This window comes from Schistosoma haematobium, chromosome 2 (genome assembly GCF_000699445.3).
Source record: "Schistosoma haematobium chromosome 2, whole genome shotgun sequence".
Classification (NCBI taxonomy): domain Eukaryota; kingdom Metazoa; phylum Platyhelminthes; class Trematoda; order Strigeidida; family Schistosomatidae; genus Schistosoma; species Schistosoma haematobium.
In genome coordinates, this window is record NC_067197.1 from 43,450,534 (window position 1) to 43,466,661 (window position 16,128).

Below are 16,128 nucleotides of genomic sequence, written 5' to 3' on the forward strand. Positions count from 1 at the left end.
TATGTTTCATTCCTCGATAACGGCAGCAAACATGATTACTATAACGAACTTGTTCACTTTGTGCTGTCCTGTTGTTTAAGCTGCTAACAACTGTGAGACTATTTCTGCCACAAGGTTCTCCTGCAAACTTACTCCATCATACAAGGCAACATATCAATATCAACTAGTGGGGACGACAGTGAAGATACTTCCCAACACACACGAAGCATGAGTTGAAGTAGGGCCTGGTAATACGGCGTCATGCTTCCGAAATATGGAATCACATTAATAATCACTCTATCGATCTGAGATAAACAAACTATGCTGGTCTAGAAATAGGTATGCGATTGTTCGAGGACAGAATGAGGCATGAGTGAAACCCTTTAGAAATACGGCGTAGGTTCGTCATTAGTACTGCTGTAATGATAGACCTAATCCTTAAATTGTAGATTTGTCATGATGTGACTACCTAATCTGTGAGATCTACTATGGAATTAATATCATTGTCTACACTGACTCGTCATTTCGTAGCTATCGGCGATATAGCGTCTAGCGCTTTTTAAGAACGCGTTTGGGCTAAAGAAAGAATAATATACTTGATGTGAGTAAAGATAATTTATACAGAATGACCATGTCTGAAGCTCTGAGCCACGCCATCCGACTGAATGAAAATGCCCGCGTTCACCATTGTTGGATTTCCTTACGTATTGATTGTTGAATATGCATTTTCCGAGTCGTCTCATATTCAGCATTGAGGATTGTGTGGTTAGGACCAATGTCACTACGACTCCATAGCTAACTTGGTGTGAATGTGTACGCAGATAGTAAGACGAAGACAGTACCAGATCATAAGAGTTTACGTGCAATCTTATGCCTGCAGTTCGTTTAGTTCGTAAAAACTTGTATGATCAGGATACGAGCTGCATTACTCTTACACTATGCGAAAGACAAACAAGCTAGGGCTGTATTGTGATGGATTTTAGTTGAAATACATCTTAAAGTTAGGTATATAAGCATCCTTCTTATAGACACAGGATAACCCATTTTACCAAAGTTTCTTGAGTATGATCCTGTTACTCACCAGATATTGAGCATGGAATATTTCCAGACGGAGAACTAACGGCAGTAAATCAAAACTAGAGGCAATATTAAGAGACAGTCCGTTTAATAGTGCGTGGGAATGAGCCCATTGGCACAGAGATATTGATATCAATATGTTTGCGAAGTTATCAATATGTCTGTGCATTTATTGACAGTATGGAACATCAACTAACAGGACAATTTATGGTAAGAACAGTTACGGTTAAATACATCTATACAGATGTCACGAATATACAGTTTTTGAAACGCTGTAGTTCAGAACTTTCTTTCGAACCAGAACCCTTGAGTAAGTTTACTCAACATTCCAGGGTGAAAAATTAGATGATATATTTTAGAAATGGTCGGCGAGTTTAGGTGTATGCTATCCAAACTGACGACGTACCCTGTAATGATTTAGTGCAGATGCTTGACCGTTCGCCTTTGAGCTATTTTGTCTAGTAAAACTGATGAAATCACCATAACAGTAGGAGATCTATAGAAGTATTTATTCCGGAAATTTATTTACTGTTACACATTTAACCTCGCATACACTAATTTAACGACTTAGATGTTTTATAAAAAACACTCACTGATAAGTTCACCATCCCAGAAGATAACTTGACTTAATTACATTATTTGCTTTTCACTGAAAATGTAACATCAAGTCGTTTTATTTGTCAATGAAATGTGTCCATTTGTTTATCTAAGGTATTTTATACTATCACGTTAAGGAGAGCTTTCAACACAACTGTTCTACGTTCTACGTTGCGTAGCTGTCGCCTGATCACTTAATAATGGTAGACATAATGCAGCGTGGCTCTACCAACAGAGAACTGCTGGATAGACTGGAGGATCATGCAGATTGGGTAATGCTTTTTGACTTTCTTCGCTACCACACTGTCGTATTTTTTTTACAGATAAGGGTTGCTACGGCACACCATTAAATCCTCATTTTACTCTCAGGCTATATAAATACGAATTATTTCCAACACATAACAGGGTTTTTACTGTTGTTAGGAGTTGTCTTCAAATTATTGAATAGCATTTCTATACTCCTACTTAGAAGTAAAATAATTGAAAATAAAGTTGAAGTCAGCTATAATAAGCTTCTAAATCATGTTCGTAGTGGACCTCAAAATAAAGTTCATCGTGAAGCTGCTCATGACCATTTTTTAAACCCGTACGGTCGTCTCATTACTATATTTACAAATCTAAATCCTCAATTTTCAATAATTTCATATTTGACTCGGTTTTTAGTCAAAGGGCTGAATTTTTCTGCAGTTGATCACTTATAAGACGACAGTGTAGTCTAAGCCAAAATGCAAGGCTTTACGTCAATCTGTAAAAGCGATATTATTCCTTTGTCAATCTAGCAATCCAGCTCACTTCGTAGACATTCCATTTAGTTTCATTTCAATATTAGCCACTAGAGTGAAAGTAGACCTTTTTTGGTAAAAGTGCTGACATTAAAGTTTTCTGAACACGAGTAACAGTCCAGTTTCTCTCCTCTAGTGGCTTCGTGACTGGTTTCCACCATCACCAAAATTGATCTTAGGAAACAAAATAGCTGAGCGTGTTCTCGAATCCACTTATCTTGGAAGTCCTATCAGCCTAGGTAGGATGGTATCTAACGAGTCTTCTTCACAGACACCAAACGTCCTGTCAATTTTTCTGACTTCCATAATCTCTGTTATAGAAAAGATGTCCGTCTGCACATTGAAAGACAAGTATACTATGTAGCTATCCATTTTTCACTACCCTATGGTCTATGAAAAGAGAAAACATACGTAATCTGCAAATTTTCAGTCAGTGATGTTCTTGAAGCATTTCTTACTTTTGATGGAACAACCTAGCGAACGGTTCTGAGGTAAGCCATAGGGTACTAGGTAAGTATGGAAAGTCAGTTGATGTTGTACGTCTTCATCGATCGGGGCTGCTGGGATTCTACGTATTCCAGCAAACCTACTTTGATATACAGTGCTTGCTGGTGCAAGCGTAAATTGCAGAGCTAAGGGCGGTCTTAAGTACATGCAATTATAGTCCATCAAGTCATTGACTGTCGGTCTGAGCCGTATTGGTAGGTTCAGATTATCATGTCAGGGTCTATGCGATAACCGCTTTTGACTACACGTTGACCGACATGGTCCGGAATCGATTACGGTCTCATAGGCCAACTCACTATTCATTTCCATCTAAATCTTAGGGCCCTATATTTCTTCATACGTACGTTTTCGTCCCATCTTGAACCATTTGTTTCTTGTTTGATCTTTATAACTGCTACCTCAGCATCAGTATTCCTCTCACCTCATTAACATGTGTCAGATCATAAGTCCAAACTGAAACTATATGCTTGGACGTAAGCCGTAACAAAACAGGTGTCTGATAGCCTGATATATATATATATATATATATATATATATATATATATATATATATAGTAATTGCTTTCTGAAGTGAGTTTAAGAAACCATAACGGGTCGAAGATATTATTTAGTTGAGCCATTTCCTTTGTGGCATATGGATTAATCTCAAGAGTTAGACCTAATATAATTTTGTACGTAGTATGATCGTAGGTCTGATTTTGAGTTGAGGTTTCGTACTGACTTGTAAGACTAATGGGTCGCTATTGCCTATTGCCAATCCTACACTAAGTCGTCTGTGCTCTTCCATTACCATATAGTCTTCATTTATTCATAAAGAAGATCCATTTCATCATATTTCTACTTTTCTGGAGTACTAGCTAATTCATTAAACGTCGTTGTCATTAAAACCATCATACTTCCCTATGATAATTCAGTAATATTTACCTGCAAACAAAAGATTCTTAAGATTGATAACACTGTAGCATTTACTATTTCTGTGCTTAAATGTTTTATTATTCATTTCATGGTTTGTTTACTTCTCTGTCTTTGTCCTGTGATTTTTACAGCTTGTACGAAAAAGTCGACGTTATTTACCTCATATAGCTAGATTCTGTCTCGTATCTACATTTATTGAAGATGGTTTTCGACTTTTAACTCAATGGTCTGACCAAGTGGATTATATCCAATCTGTTTGGGGAACCCATGTCATATTTGCAGCCTTTTTCATTTTATTGAACATCTGCTTACAGTTTATTGGAAGTGCTTTTGTCTTGGGTCGTTATCGAGTGAAAATTGGCGTTGGAATTCTTATGTCAACTGTATTATTACAAGTTAGTGTTCACACTGTCATGTTTATTGTGTATACAGAATAAATTCGGAGTCGCATTTCGAGTTCATTGGCGTGTATATTAATATCCTTTTTTTAGTTTAATTCCTTCCATAGAGTTAGTAAGCTACCCAATACTCGAGATGTGATAGTTTTGCTAGGTTTCGTTGTCGTATTGAAATATTAGGAACTCGTTACTTTGTTATGCATTTCTGACAATTGTCATTTGTTCACTATCAATCATTTTGCGTTTTAAAGGCATAAAGTTAACTCCCACATTCACTACTAGTTTTTCTTTGGTCCTAGATTTATTGTCTCTTTTAATGAGCTTACCATCATGTCTTACAGTGTTTTCATTCAATTTATTAAAGTTTTGTATATTCAGGCATTATAACTAGTTTAGTCAACAACGTTTTAATCTAGCAATTTATTGAGGATATAGGGTCAATTTATTCGAATATATTTGAGGTTGTTCTGACTGGTCATTTTACAGGGAAAATATGTACAACATATTGTCTTATTTTCTATGTACAACCATTGAAGTTAACTAGTCAAAGAATTAGTACTCGCTGCCATTCTTTTTGATAAATGTCGTAACGTTAAAAACTTATTAAAGTTTCAAACCTGTTATTTCTGGCAGATATCGACATATCCAAAGGAGAAATCGTCGCTCTTCCTTCTGAGAATAGTAGTCGTTGTCATCTTACAATTTATTTAAACACGTGAACATTGGTACAAGTAAGCACCAAATACATATGCGCCACATAAATCATTCGGTTTATGTGAGGGCTGGAATACTGCCAGGGTGCCCAAACCGAGGCAGGTGGTTTTCTCAGGAGGCCATATCACGAGCTTTTGACCTAAAGGTCTGATTTGCAAGGCAGTGGAGCAACGTCAGGAGATTCAGTCGCATGGTAGTGGGTGACCAACAATAGGTTCATCCATCATTTGTTCCCTTAGGATCCTGGAGCCCATGTACACCATTGGTTTAGAATCAGGGTTTTTCAACTGCCCTATATGGATCCTTTATATCCACCAACCCGGTTAAAGCACCGAACATTCTCTTTTCATCCTCTCAATTTCGTAAACAATAGTAATGTCACTAGAATGCAGTGAGTAGGACCTGTGTGACAGTGGCTGTATACGCGTGGCCATGTGAGCGCATTTAGAGAGGGAGATCTGACTTTTTTTACTCTCGGACGTACCAGGGTATTTGAGCACCACTTATCAATTAGTGTCATATATGAAATTCTTTAAGAGAGTATGATAACAGTTAGATAGATTGTTACTATTTCCTTCATTCATAATCAGTTTTAACAGTTTAATCAATTTCATAGTTTTCAAACATCACAAACTTTTTGATATCAATCTGATTTTACAAGACTCCTAACAAAACTGATTTGTAAGCAAAGATGAATAGTGGCTAGCAGTGGAATCCATGACGCATGTTTCATTCTATTTGGGACTCGTCAGCTGGATTTACTTGCATCTCAGAGTTGATGTTCATTTTGGGAATCGAATCCAGTATCGTTCGCTTCAAACGCCATCTCGTGATCCGCTTAGCTACTGAGTCCTGATAGCCACTTGCTTGTGCAATGGGATGAATTTAAATTCATTTGGTGTTGTTTTGCTTGTATCTTCCCATTGTTATTTAGGACTGTAATTGATCATTCTCATGTCGGTATACGTGTATCCTGTGCGTATTGCCTCAATATATCCTTAAGTCATAAGCTTTATAACAATGGGAAGATACAAGTAAAACAAGTGAATTAAAAAACAACTGATTTGTTTTTTTTTTAAAAAAAAACTCAATGTTAAAACTTTCACTATTCAATTATACATGTAATATTGTCTTCTTATCTATATTTATTTATTGTAGACTATTGGTTATAATATTTGGACAAAAGTATTCTTTATGCGTAATCTATCACTTATTGGTAGTTTATTATTATTATTAGCTGAAGTACAACAAGAAACACGTAGTCTATTAGCTGGTCTACCATCATCTGGTGAAAATACACATCGACAATATATTCTACTTGGTGGTAGAATACTTATTATTCTAATGTTTGTCACATTAATTCATTTAGGTAGTAGTATATTCTATGTTATACAAGTAAGTATTGTTCACTTTAACCATTAGTATTTTACCTGTTAAAACATTTCATTCATAGATTTAGTTTGCGTTCCATTTAATTCAATTTGGTCAAATGCTTAGTATCATAAAACCTTACATAACATGTGTCGGTCGAAGGGCGGCATATACGGAATTTGTAGTTGATTACTCAGTTAAACCTAAAAAAATATACAACGTTAATGATTATTCTAAGCAAAGATGGATAGTAGTTAGCAGTGTAATCCAGGATACGCGTTTCGTCCTATTCGGGACTCGTCAGATGGATTTAGCTACATCTCAGAGTTGATGTTCACTCTGGGACTCGAACTCAGTACCATTCGTTTCAAACACCATCGCGTTATCCACTTAGCAGGTACATTTAGCTGACGAGTCTCAAATAGGACGAAACGCACGTCCTGGATTCAACTGCTAGCTACTATCCATCTTTGTTTAGAATGCTTGTGAATTAAGGCAATATTGAGGCAATACGCGCAGTATGCACATATGCGAATGACAACGTAATTACAGCAAGATAATTTACACATTCGATTTTCGATGATAGAACCTAGAATACTTCACATCAACTGTTCCAGTTACCTGTTCTACAGTATACGATAATTACATTTCCTTACTCTTACTAAGATTATTATCATTTTTCAAGTATATGGCTACGCTATCGTAAATGATTGCTTTCTTAATGTACACTAGATTGAAATGTAAAATTTTGAAGAAGTAGAAGAATATGTCACGTTTATTACAGTCATATTCCATATACGGTACTTCACAAGACTTCATACCTATGTTAGTCGATAACAGCGATAAGTAGTGAGGTTTATTTATTTTGATTTAGATATATTGTTCCATATCAGAGTCATTTACAACTGATTCGTTCTTAACTTGTAAATTTCATGTGAAATATAGGTAAAGATTATTTTCAATTATAATCAGAGAGAGGGGTTTTGTGGATATTCTAGTAATTTTAATAGTTGAATTCATGATTCCATTAAAGCTAAACCACTATGGAAAACGTGGAAGCACTGGACGGCCGTTTCGTCCTAATGTGGGACTCCTGATAGGTCTTGGGTTCGAATCGCCAGGTGGTGTCGTGGATGCGTACTGCTAAGCAGTCCCACAGTAGGACGAAACGGCCATCCAGTGTTACCAGGTATCCTATGGTGGTTTAGCTTTAATTGACTCATGAATTCAATTATTAAAATTACTAGAATATCCACAAAACCCCTCTCTCTGATTATAATCATCTTATGCTCACTAGTGACTGGCTTCAAGAAATATATCCTGAAGTTCTAGTGAAAAGCCGTGACCAGTAGAGTTCAACGGGGTCTATTGTGAGATAGTAACTCACTGATGACAATGGTGAACGGCTGCACAATTTCATGGATTAGTTGAAGTTAGACATTAACACCGTTGGATGCCGACTTAGTGGTTTAAAGGTTAGGCGTTCACGCACGAGACCGATATGAACACAGTGGTCTTGAGTGCTGTTGAAGGTATGAGGGCGGCGGTTACCACTTCCCGGTTGCCCACACTGTGGAAGGGTTCTTCTGGAGGTACCTGAAAAGGAAATTGGGTTAGAGGTGGTCTTGGAGACCTGAGAGCATGAAAGCAGTGCCCAAGGGACAACTGCCTGAGGTCGGTCACACACGACCTTTTTATGGGTAATTTTTGTGTTAGCTCCGTACTTGTTGAGATCTTACCGCCGGAGACAGATATCCGTGAGATAAGGCGAGGTGTGCATTTTTAGGGTCGACCTTTTATAACCCCACTCCTTCTTGTGGGAAGGCAGCATCGCTTTCATGCTGGTTGTCTGAAGGAAACACCTTACTGCTGTCACACCTCCGTACAGTCAGCAGTACGACTTCGCCTTCGGACCTTGGGTTTGTTGCTTTTAGTCTTACCGCTCTTCAACCGACCTGTCTGACATGGTAGGAAGTTGAGGAACGGTTGTTCCAGCCAGTATAGCTCGGTTGCTTCATCACGATAGGCAAGCCCGACCACCACGTCAAAGTAGCAGCAACGGTCGGGGAGAACGATATGTTCTGTATTCGAATCTCGCGAGGCGGGATCGTGGATACGCACTGCTGTGGAGTAGTCCCACAATAGGACGAAACAGTCATCCAGTGTTCCGAGGTTTTCCATGATGATCTAGCTTCAGTTGACTCATGATCTTAACTATTAAAATTATTTCTTATATGTTGAAGTCTGTAAAACAGTTATAATTTAATTATCTTTTTTTTTCCTATTTTATTTGTAGTCCATTAGTAATTTAATCTTAATTCTATTGGTGGCAATTGGTTATAAAACAAAACTTTGTGCAACAGTATTAGTTATTTGGTTAACTGGTATGAATTTTTATTATAATCGATTTTGGGCTGTTAGTAATGATAGTTTAATGTGGGATTTTTTAAAATATGATTTCTTTCAAACATGGTCAGTTATTGGTGGTTTAGGTTTAGTTGTTGCATATGGACCAGGTGGTGTTAGTGTAGATGATTATAAAAAGAAATGGTAATAACAATTGATAATATATATGAACATTACATTCTATGTTTGTTCTGATCGTTGTGGAATAGTAATAGTCGTAGTAGTTCATGTATACATGAAATGATGTATATCATGATTACTACCTGATAATAACAATAATAATGTACTTGTTTGATTAGTTCTTTTCTCTTTCATCTTGTAAACTGTCCATTTCATTTATGGGTCATATATATATATATATATATATATATATATATATATATATATATATATATATATATATATATATATATATATATATATATATATATATATATATACTGGTCAACAAATGGAATAATGATAGAATGTAATTATTTTGTAACTCTCTTATTTACTATTTCTTATTGTCTTTTGTTCATTCATTGTTTATATTCAAGGTTATCTCTTTTCTTGTTTGTGTCAATTAACTTTTCTTTTTATACATTGCACAATCTTCCCTCACCCCTCCTGTGTGTGTGTGTGTGTGTGTGTGTACAGTCTCTATGTGTAATCATGTGTATGTGTGTGGGTGTGCGTGCATGCATGTGAACAATCAATTACCTTCATTACATGTTTATTTTATTCTCTTTTATTTATTTGTAATTTCTTTTTTTTTTTTGGAAAATAGAAATCCTTCTTATATCCCTCTCTCTTTCTCTTACTTTTGTTTTCATTTTAATTATTTTCGAATAATATACATGGTATATATATATATACATATATGTTGTCATTTATTGTGACATTTGTGCGCCCTCCCCCCCCTCTCGATTAGTTGTTTATTTTACAGTTTATCTTGTTGTTTTTTTCTCGGTTTTCCCTTTTTCCCTTCATTGTACCAAATTTTTGAACTCAATTCATATAAAAGTGAGAAAATCATTTCACGGTGTTTTGTTTTGTTTGTTTGTTTCTGAGAAAAAGATTCATTGACTCATTTAAATTAAGCAATAGGGATTTGTAGTAATAGTAATTCAATTACTAAACTATCGTTTACCTTTTAATGTATCATGTTGATTGGAGTAGAACTTTGTTAGAAGAAGAAAAAAAGGTGGGAAAAGCTTAAGATATGACATCAGTCTATGGAATTATCGTTAAGGTGAAATTTGAAGGAATCTTAAGTGACTTTGAGAAAAATTAGCCATTCAGCAAACAGTCAGTATAGAGTTGAAATATATATTATACGAAACCAAGGAAATAAAGTGGACAAACTTCTTATATGTGGTTCAAAAACTTGTCAAGGTTAGAAAGAGATCCACAGGTTCTAAAATCGTAATGCATGCAGTAGAGGAAATCATCCATATGGCTGCAGAATAGTTGGCCTCATGGAGCCATGATAAAGTCTCAAAAACTCATTCAGCCTCGACCACATAGCTTCATTATTGTTTGTGCGCACTTCAGTTGTTGGATCCACAAAATGGTGCTTAAGAATAGCGATATGATGCACATAACCAAGCCTATGTAGGAGTCTGTACACTCTCCAATCATCCGTATATATTGTAGTACCTGGCTGCAGCCAATGTTACTGGTGCTTTTATTATCCAGTTCGCAATAATTGTCATTATGGTTTTCATCACAAAGTAACATCAGCTATAATACCAAAACTTTATTTAGTCAAATGGATGATTGACTTTCGCGCCAAAATCCGAGATCTGTTATCTAACACGTGGTTAGTTTGTCCATAAATTACAGTCTCGCCGTTTTATTTGTTATAGGCGCCTAATTATCACATTTTCCATAAAATCCCCTGTGAACCGGTCGTACGTTAACATAAGGTACTGAAATTGGCGCTGGGAACCCTCAAATGCTTCTAATTGGCTTGTCCATACATTATAGTCTCACTGTCGTTGATTTTAATCACATTGGTAGATGTACACATGCCATTATATCTGTCGTGATTCTCATAACTCATATCAGTGTAGCGGGAAAAGAAATTAATAAAACAAGAATCGCTTGAGAAGACTTCATTGAAAATTTAAACATGAAAGGGATACAGTTCGAAAGAAAGATGCTATTGCAATCGATTTTACATCATGTCACCCAATATCTACAAGAATGAACTAAATATTTCATTGATTCGAACCAAAAAGTCTGTACTAATCGATATTTCTTAATCTCTTCGTCCTTAGCTATTTTCTAATGTATTCCTATGTGAGCCGGAATAGGGTGTTATTGATATGCATTAGTTAAGAATACATGACAAATGTAACAATCGCCTTTGATGATGAATGTATGTATGGAATGGAGTTGAAATCTGTAACCAGTGTTCAAAAGTCGAGTTTTTCACCGTTAATCGATCACAACAGTCATTGAAACCATAAAATCCGGATTTTAGTAAGCTGAGTCCTAATAACATATTAACTATATTGGATTTAAATGCTAGAATATTTGATTGTACAGCAAAACTTCAGTGTCACTATCACATAGTGTTCATTAGTCATCAATATTGTATAACTCAACCTGATAAACTGAGTGCATAGACAACTTCATGCTCATACAAAGTTACCCGGTAGCATAGTTTCATTCGGGAATATTCATAAGCGCTTACTAGTTGAAAAAGTCGTCGACTAGCAATGTTTAAAACATGCTTTGACTGAATATATTAAGCTAACTATTCAGGAGTGTTGCAAAATCGACAACCAATGTTCATTATAAGGAAATTGTAAGACCTAAGTAAATCGTATTATTTACGCAGTTAAACTATGAGAATTGGACAAGAAATCAAATGTTGCAATCTTCATTTATTTAAACGCATAAATACTGGCACAAAGGGACACCAAATACATATGCACCACATAAATCGTTCGATTTGTGTGAAAGCTGCGATATTGTCTGGGTGACCAAACCGAAGCAGGTATTTTTCTTAGGGGGCCACACCCAGAGCCTCTGACCTAAGGATCTAATCCACAAGACAATGGAGCAACGTTAGGAGATGCAGTACCGTGGTAGCCGGTCACCAATAATAGATTCATACGCTATTTGTCCCCTCAGAATCCTGGAACATGTAGTAAGCCCATTTCACTACTGTATTATTTATCTGCTCACTGTAATTTAGACACTTGATCCACCATGTAATTTTTTGTGTGAGTCTGATTGAGCACATGTCAGTTTCCAATCTATCCTCCCATTGGTTGTAATACACAGACAATCAATAATTTATCCATACTTGATTAACACTCATAAATATGTATGGATTCTTAACACACACACACACACTTGGTTTCACTGTGTGCTTTCTTCGTGTACGCCTGCGGATTTTACCAATCTTTAACAATAAACTATCTCTATAACAGGTGTTCAGGCTTTTGAATAAATTTCGATGATGCAATGAGAAGACATCCTGATTAGTAGGAGAGATGATGGTTCCATCCAATGCGCTATATACAGAAAACCAACATGGACAGGGCAATATCTTAATTTTCATAGTCACTGCCCTATTCATTACAAACGCGGTTTAATAAAGAGCTTGTTCAATAGAATCAATCGTATTTGTACTAGTGATACTAATGAATTAGAGATGAAGCTCTTGACTGATACGTTAATGAATAATGGTTATTCTTTGAAGTTCATAAATCGCTGGAAGGGTTGCAATACCTATGAAGCTTCTGGCACCTAAAAAGCGAGTTTATATTACGTTACCATTCAGAGGCGACACAAATAGTCTCAAGTTGAAACGGAGATATAAATTAGCTATCAACCGGACATTTTATGCAGCCCAATTTGTCATTATCGAAAAGATAAGGTCTATGTTTCACCAAACAACACGAAAGCGATTGCGTCTATCAATTTACGTGTATGTGTGGGAACACATACATAGGGAAGAGCAATCGTGATTTGCAATTATGGGTGGGTGAACACATACCAAAATGGTTGCAGAAACAAATGGATATCAATAGTTAAATAAGATCACAGGATAGACAGACATCATCCTCCATTGTGAAACATTTGATTGAGACGGGTCATAAGGTTGACATTAAATCAGCATTTGTAGTGTTATACAAAAGCTTTCAAGGACGTATACTAAGGTTTATTGAAGCCTTGGCTATACGGAAATTGAAACCTCCTTTATGTGTTCAAAAACAGTTTGTCCTTACCCTTAACCTATCCAAGTAGCACAGATTTATCACCGAGAATGGTTATCACATTGTTTTTATGTACTTTATTATCATTTTGTCTTTGTCACGGCTTACCTTTAACCTGTCTAGTTGACCTTATAATTCTCATATATAAGTGTTTTTAACAAGTATGTAATGTGTGATCAGATTGTTCGAAATGTATTGAGCAAATCTATCATCACATAATTCTGATAAACTTTGTCTTCTCATTGCATGATCGAAATTTATCAAACGGGACTAATTGTTTTAAATTTTGAATAAATCTCGAGTAAATCCATAATTCTACTAAGAGATTTAGCCTGCATTAAATACTCAGTTTAACGGGATACTAGCAATTGGAGTCAGATATAGGGGAAATTAGCCTCTCCAAAAACTATGTACACTACCAGTTTAGAATCAAGGTTTTCCAACTGCACTAGATGGATCCTCCATATCCACCAACCCGGTCAAAGCATCGGACATTCAATTTTCCTCGTCCTTCTCTTAACTTCGGAAACAACACTCCAACCTCTAGAAGTCAATGTGTAGGACTTCCCTGACAGTGGTTGTATACGTATAGGGCCATATGAGATCATTTGAAGAGGAAGAGCTAACTTGTGGCCACATCGCAGCATGATCGATAGCATTCGATCTGCACTAATAAGGACTAAACACGCATGACATTGATCGCCACCCAGTGATCAATCAATTGTGATTACAACTCAGTCCTACAGGAGGTCGGTCGCGGCTCAGATAGCTCAGTGGTAACGTTTCTGACTGTGAAGCTGGGTGACACGAGATCGAATCCGCCAGGGAGCACCAGTTCCCTCAAGACTACAGGTACACCTTGCTGACGACTGCCAAGTAGCACGAAACCCGGGTCCAGGGTTTTCTATCGACTACCTCCAACCACCATCTAATATCAATATATAGTGCACGCATTGTCGAGTCACCTAGACTGGTGGCCACATTGCAACATGATCAATAGCATTCGATCTGCACTAATAAGGACTAGACACGCATCACATTGATCGCTACCCAGTAATCAACCAATTGTGAGAGCTAACTCTCTCCCAGCCATCTCAACTGATGAAGCTTCAATACTTCATCAATTGATTTGCCATCCTTACCTAGTACCCGTTTCCTAACAACTGCGTTACTTACTCGATGGTCCCAGGATATACGAGCAATGTTGCGAAGACAGCATACACCTATGATCAAATAATAGTAACCTACGAATATCCTCTACTCTTACCGGTCATGTAACACTTCCATAAAGTAGGACGGGGCGAACCACTGAGCAGTAAACACGTTCTTTGGTTGATAGACAGATATCTCGCCTACGCCATAAATGACGCAAGTTGGCAAAAGCTAGTCGAACAATGTTATAGAAATATATAGATATATATATATTTAAAAAGAAGAAAAGAAAAATACTCTATACAATTACAAGTATGGTATCATTTCAATGGTATCGCTGTGGTTACAGTTCTTGGTTGATTTGAATTATTCATTGTTTGTATATTATTCATTTTATTCATTGAAATGACTGAATTAGTTTGATTTTGTATAATTAATTTATTAATATGTTCACGTGTTAATAATGCTAAACCTAATTGATCATCTTTATTAAATGGTTGACCCATTAAACGTAAAAAACGTCTTGATGCTTGTATTGATTCTTCTATAGATAAATTAATAAATGCATCTTGTAATTGGGATTGTATCCAACCGGGTAATTTAAAACGTTTATCTGCGCGAGCATAACGCTAAAATTTTAAAAACCAAATATCATAATATCTAAGCAAAGATGAATAGTGAATAGTAATGGAATCTTGAAAGTGTGTTTCGTCCTATTTGAGATTCGTCAACTGAATGCAACTATTACATCTTAGAGTTGATATTCCCTTTGGGATTCGAACCCAATACTGTTCACGTTATCCACTTAGCTACTGAGTTCTGATACCCCTCTACTTGTGCAATGGGATGAAGTTCAAATTCACTTGTTGTTTTACTTGTATTTTCTCATCAGTCTCATGTTGGTATATGTGCATCCTGTGCGGATTGCCTCAATATATCCTTAAGTCATAAGCATTATAGGCAAAGTTGGATAATGGGTAGCAGTGGAATCCAGTACGGTATTGGGTTCGAGTCCCGAAGTGAACATCAACTCTGGAATGCAGGTACGTCCAGTTGACGAGTCCCAAATAGGACGAAACATGCTTTGTCCTGAATTCCACTATTAGTCACTATTCGTCATAGAAAAATTGTATCTAAAATAATCTCATGTTTTAACCGGTCAACTGGTTTGAACTCCTTCAAGATGAAGAGAGGCGGTGGATATATATAAGAAAGTTTTAACATAGATTTACTACAAAACTACTACCACCATTACAAACAACTTACTTTATCCGCTAAAATCATAATACCATAATCGGATTTACCACGAATAGCTCGTCCTAAACATTGTGCAGCATGACGCATTGCATCGAATGTAATAAATTCATTTGGTCGAACATTGTATTGTTCACGAAGGAAATCTAAACGAGCCTAATAAAAAAAAGTAAAACTAAATATGTTAAATAATAATGCGGATTATCAAAAATTGTACAATTTGCAAAGTTTAAAAAGGATCTACGATTCAAAATCTATAAAGGTGAGTAGTTTGCTAGTTCTAGCCTACATGAGCATACTTACTTACGCGTGTTACACCTCATGGAGGAGCACAGGTCACTCACCAGCACTCTCCATCCAACCCTGTACTGGGCAATCCTTTCCAGTTGTTATTGGTCTTTTTCCTGTCTGCTTCCAATTCCTGATGTAGTATGTTCTTTAGGCTTCCTCTTTACCGCTTCCCTTCAGAATTCCAAGTTAGGGCCACATCATCATACATGCACAATCACAATTGGGTTTAAACCTAGACCATCATTTTTCGTCTCATAAGCCCCCGAATGCCCTGGTACGGCCGAGAGTGGGGTGAGTCCGCTCTCCCTCTCGAAATACTCTCACACGGCCGCGCGTATACAGCCTCTACCAGGGAATTCCTACTCACTGCCTTCTCGTGGTGGGGGTGTTGGTTACGAAAATGAGAGGACGAAAAGAGAATGTCCGGCGCTATAACCAGATCCAAAACCAATGGTGCACATGGGCTCC

General features: G+C 36.7%; 2 protein-coding genes across 3 annotated transcripts in view; one reads left to right on the forward strand and one right to left on the reverse strand.

Annotated features, from left to right (window-relative positions):
- The first annotated feature begins 1,771 nt into the window (after window positions 1-1,771).
- On the forward strand, window positions 1,772-13,253 carry SURF4 (Surfeit locus protein 4). The gene is made up of 5 exons (XM_051215291.1): window positions 1,772-1,925; window positions 3,989-4,252; window positions 6,128-6,364; window positions 8,637-9,107; window positions 9,188-13,253. Exons 1-4 carry the CDS (start codon window positions 1,854-1,856, stop codon window positions 8,892-8,894), a joined length of 831 nt encoding a protein of 276 aa, XP_051068496.1. The 5' UTR covers window positions 1,772-1,853; the 3' UTR covers window positions 8,895-9,107; window positions 9,188-13,253.
- A 72-nt stretch (window positions 13,254-13,325) lies between these two features.
- Window positions 13,326-16,128, reverse strand: part of ERCC2_1 (General transcription and DNA repair factor IIH helicase subunit XPD) — a 52,773-nt gene continuing 49,970 nt past the window's right edge. The window contains exons 19-20 of one of the 2 annotated variants that reach the window (XM_051215292.1): window positions 15,382-15,525; window positions 13,326-14,744 (exon numbers count right to left, since the gene is read on the reverse strand). In XM_051215292.1, coding sequence (XP_051068497.1) covers window positions 14,436-14,744; window positions 15,382-15,525 — 453 coding nt within the window. In that variant the 3' untranslated portion in view covers window positions 13,326-14,435. The remainder of the gene's footprint in view (window positions 14,745-15,381; window positions 15,526-16,128) is intronic. The other variant, XM_051215293.1, reaches the window with a different exon arrangement.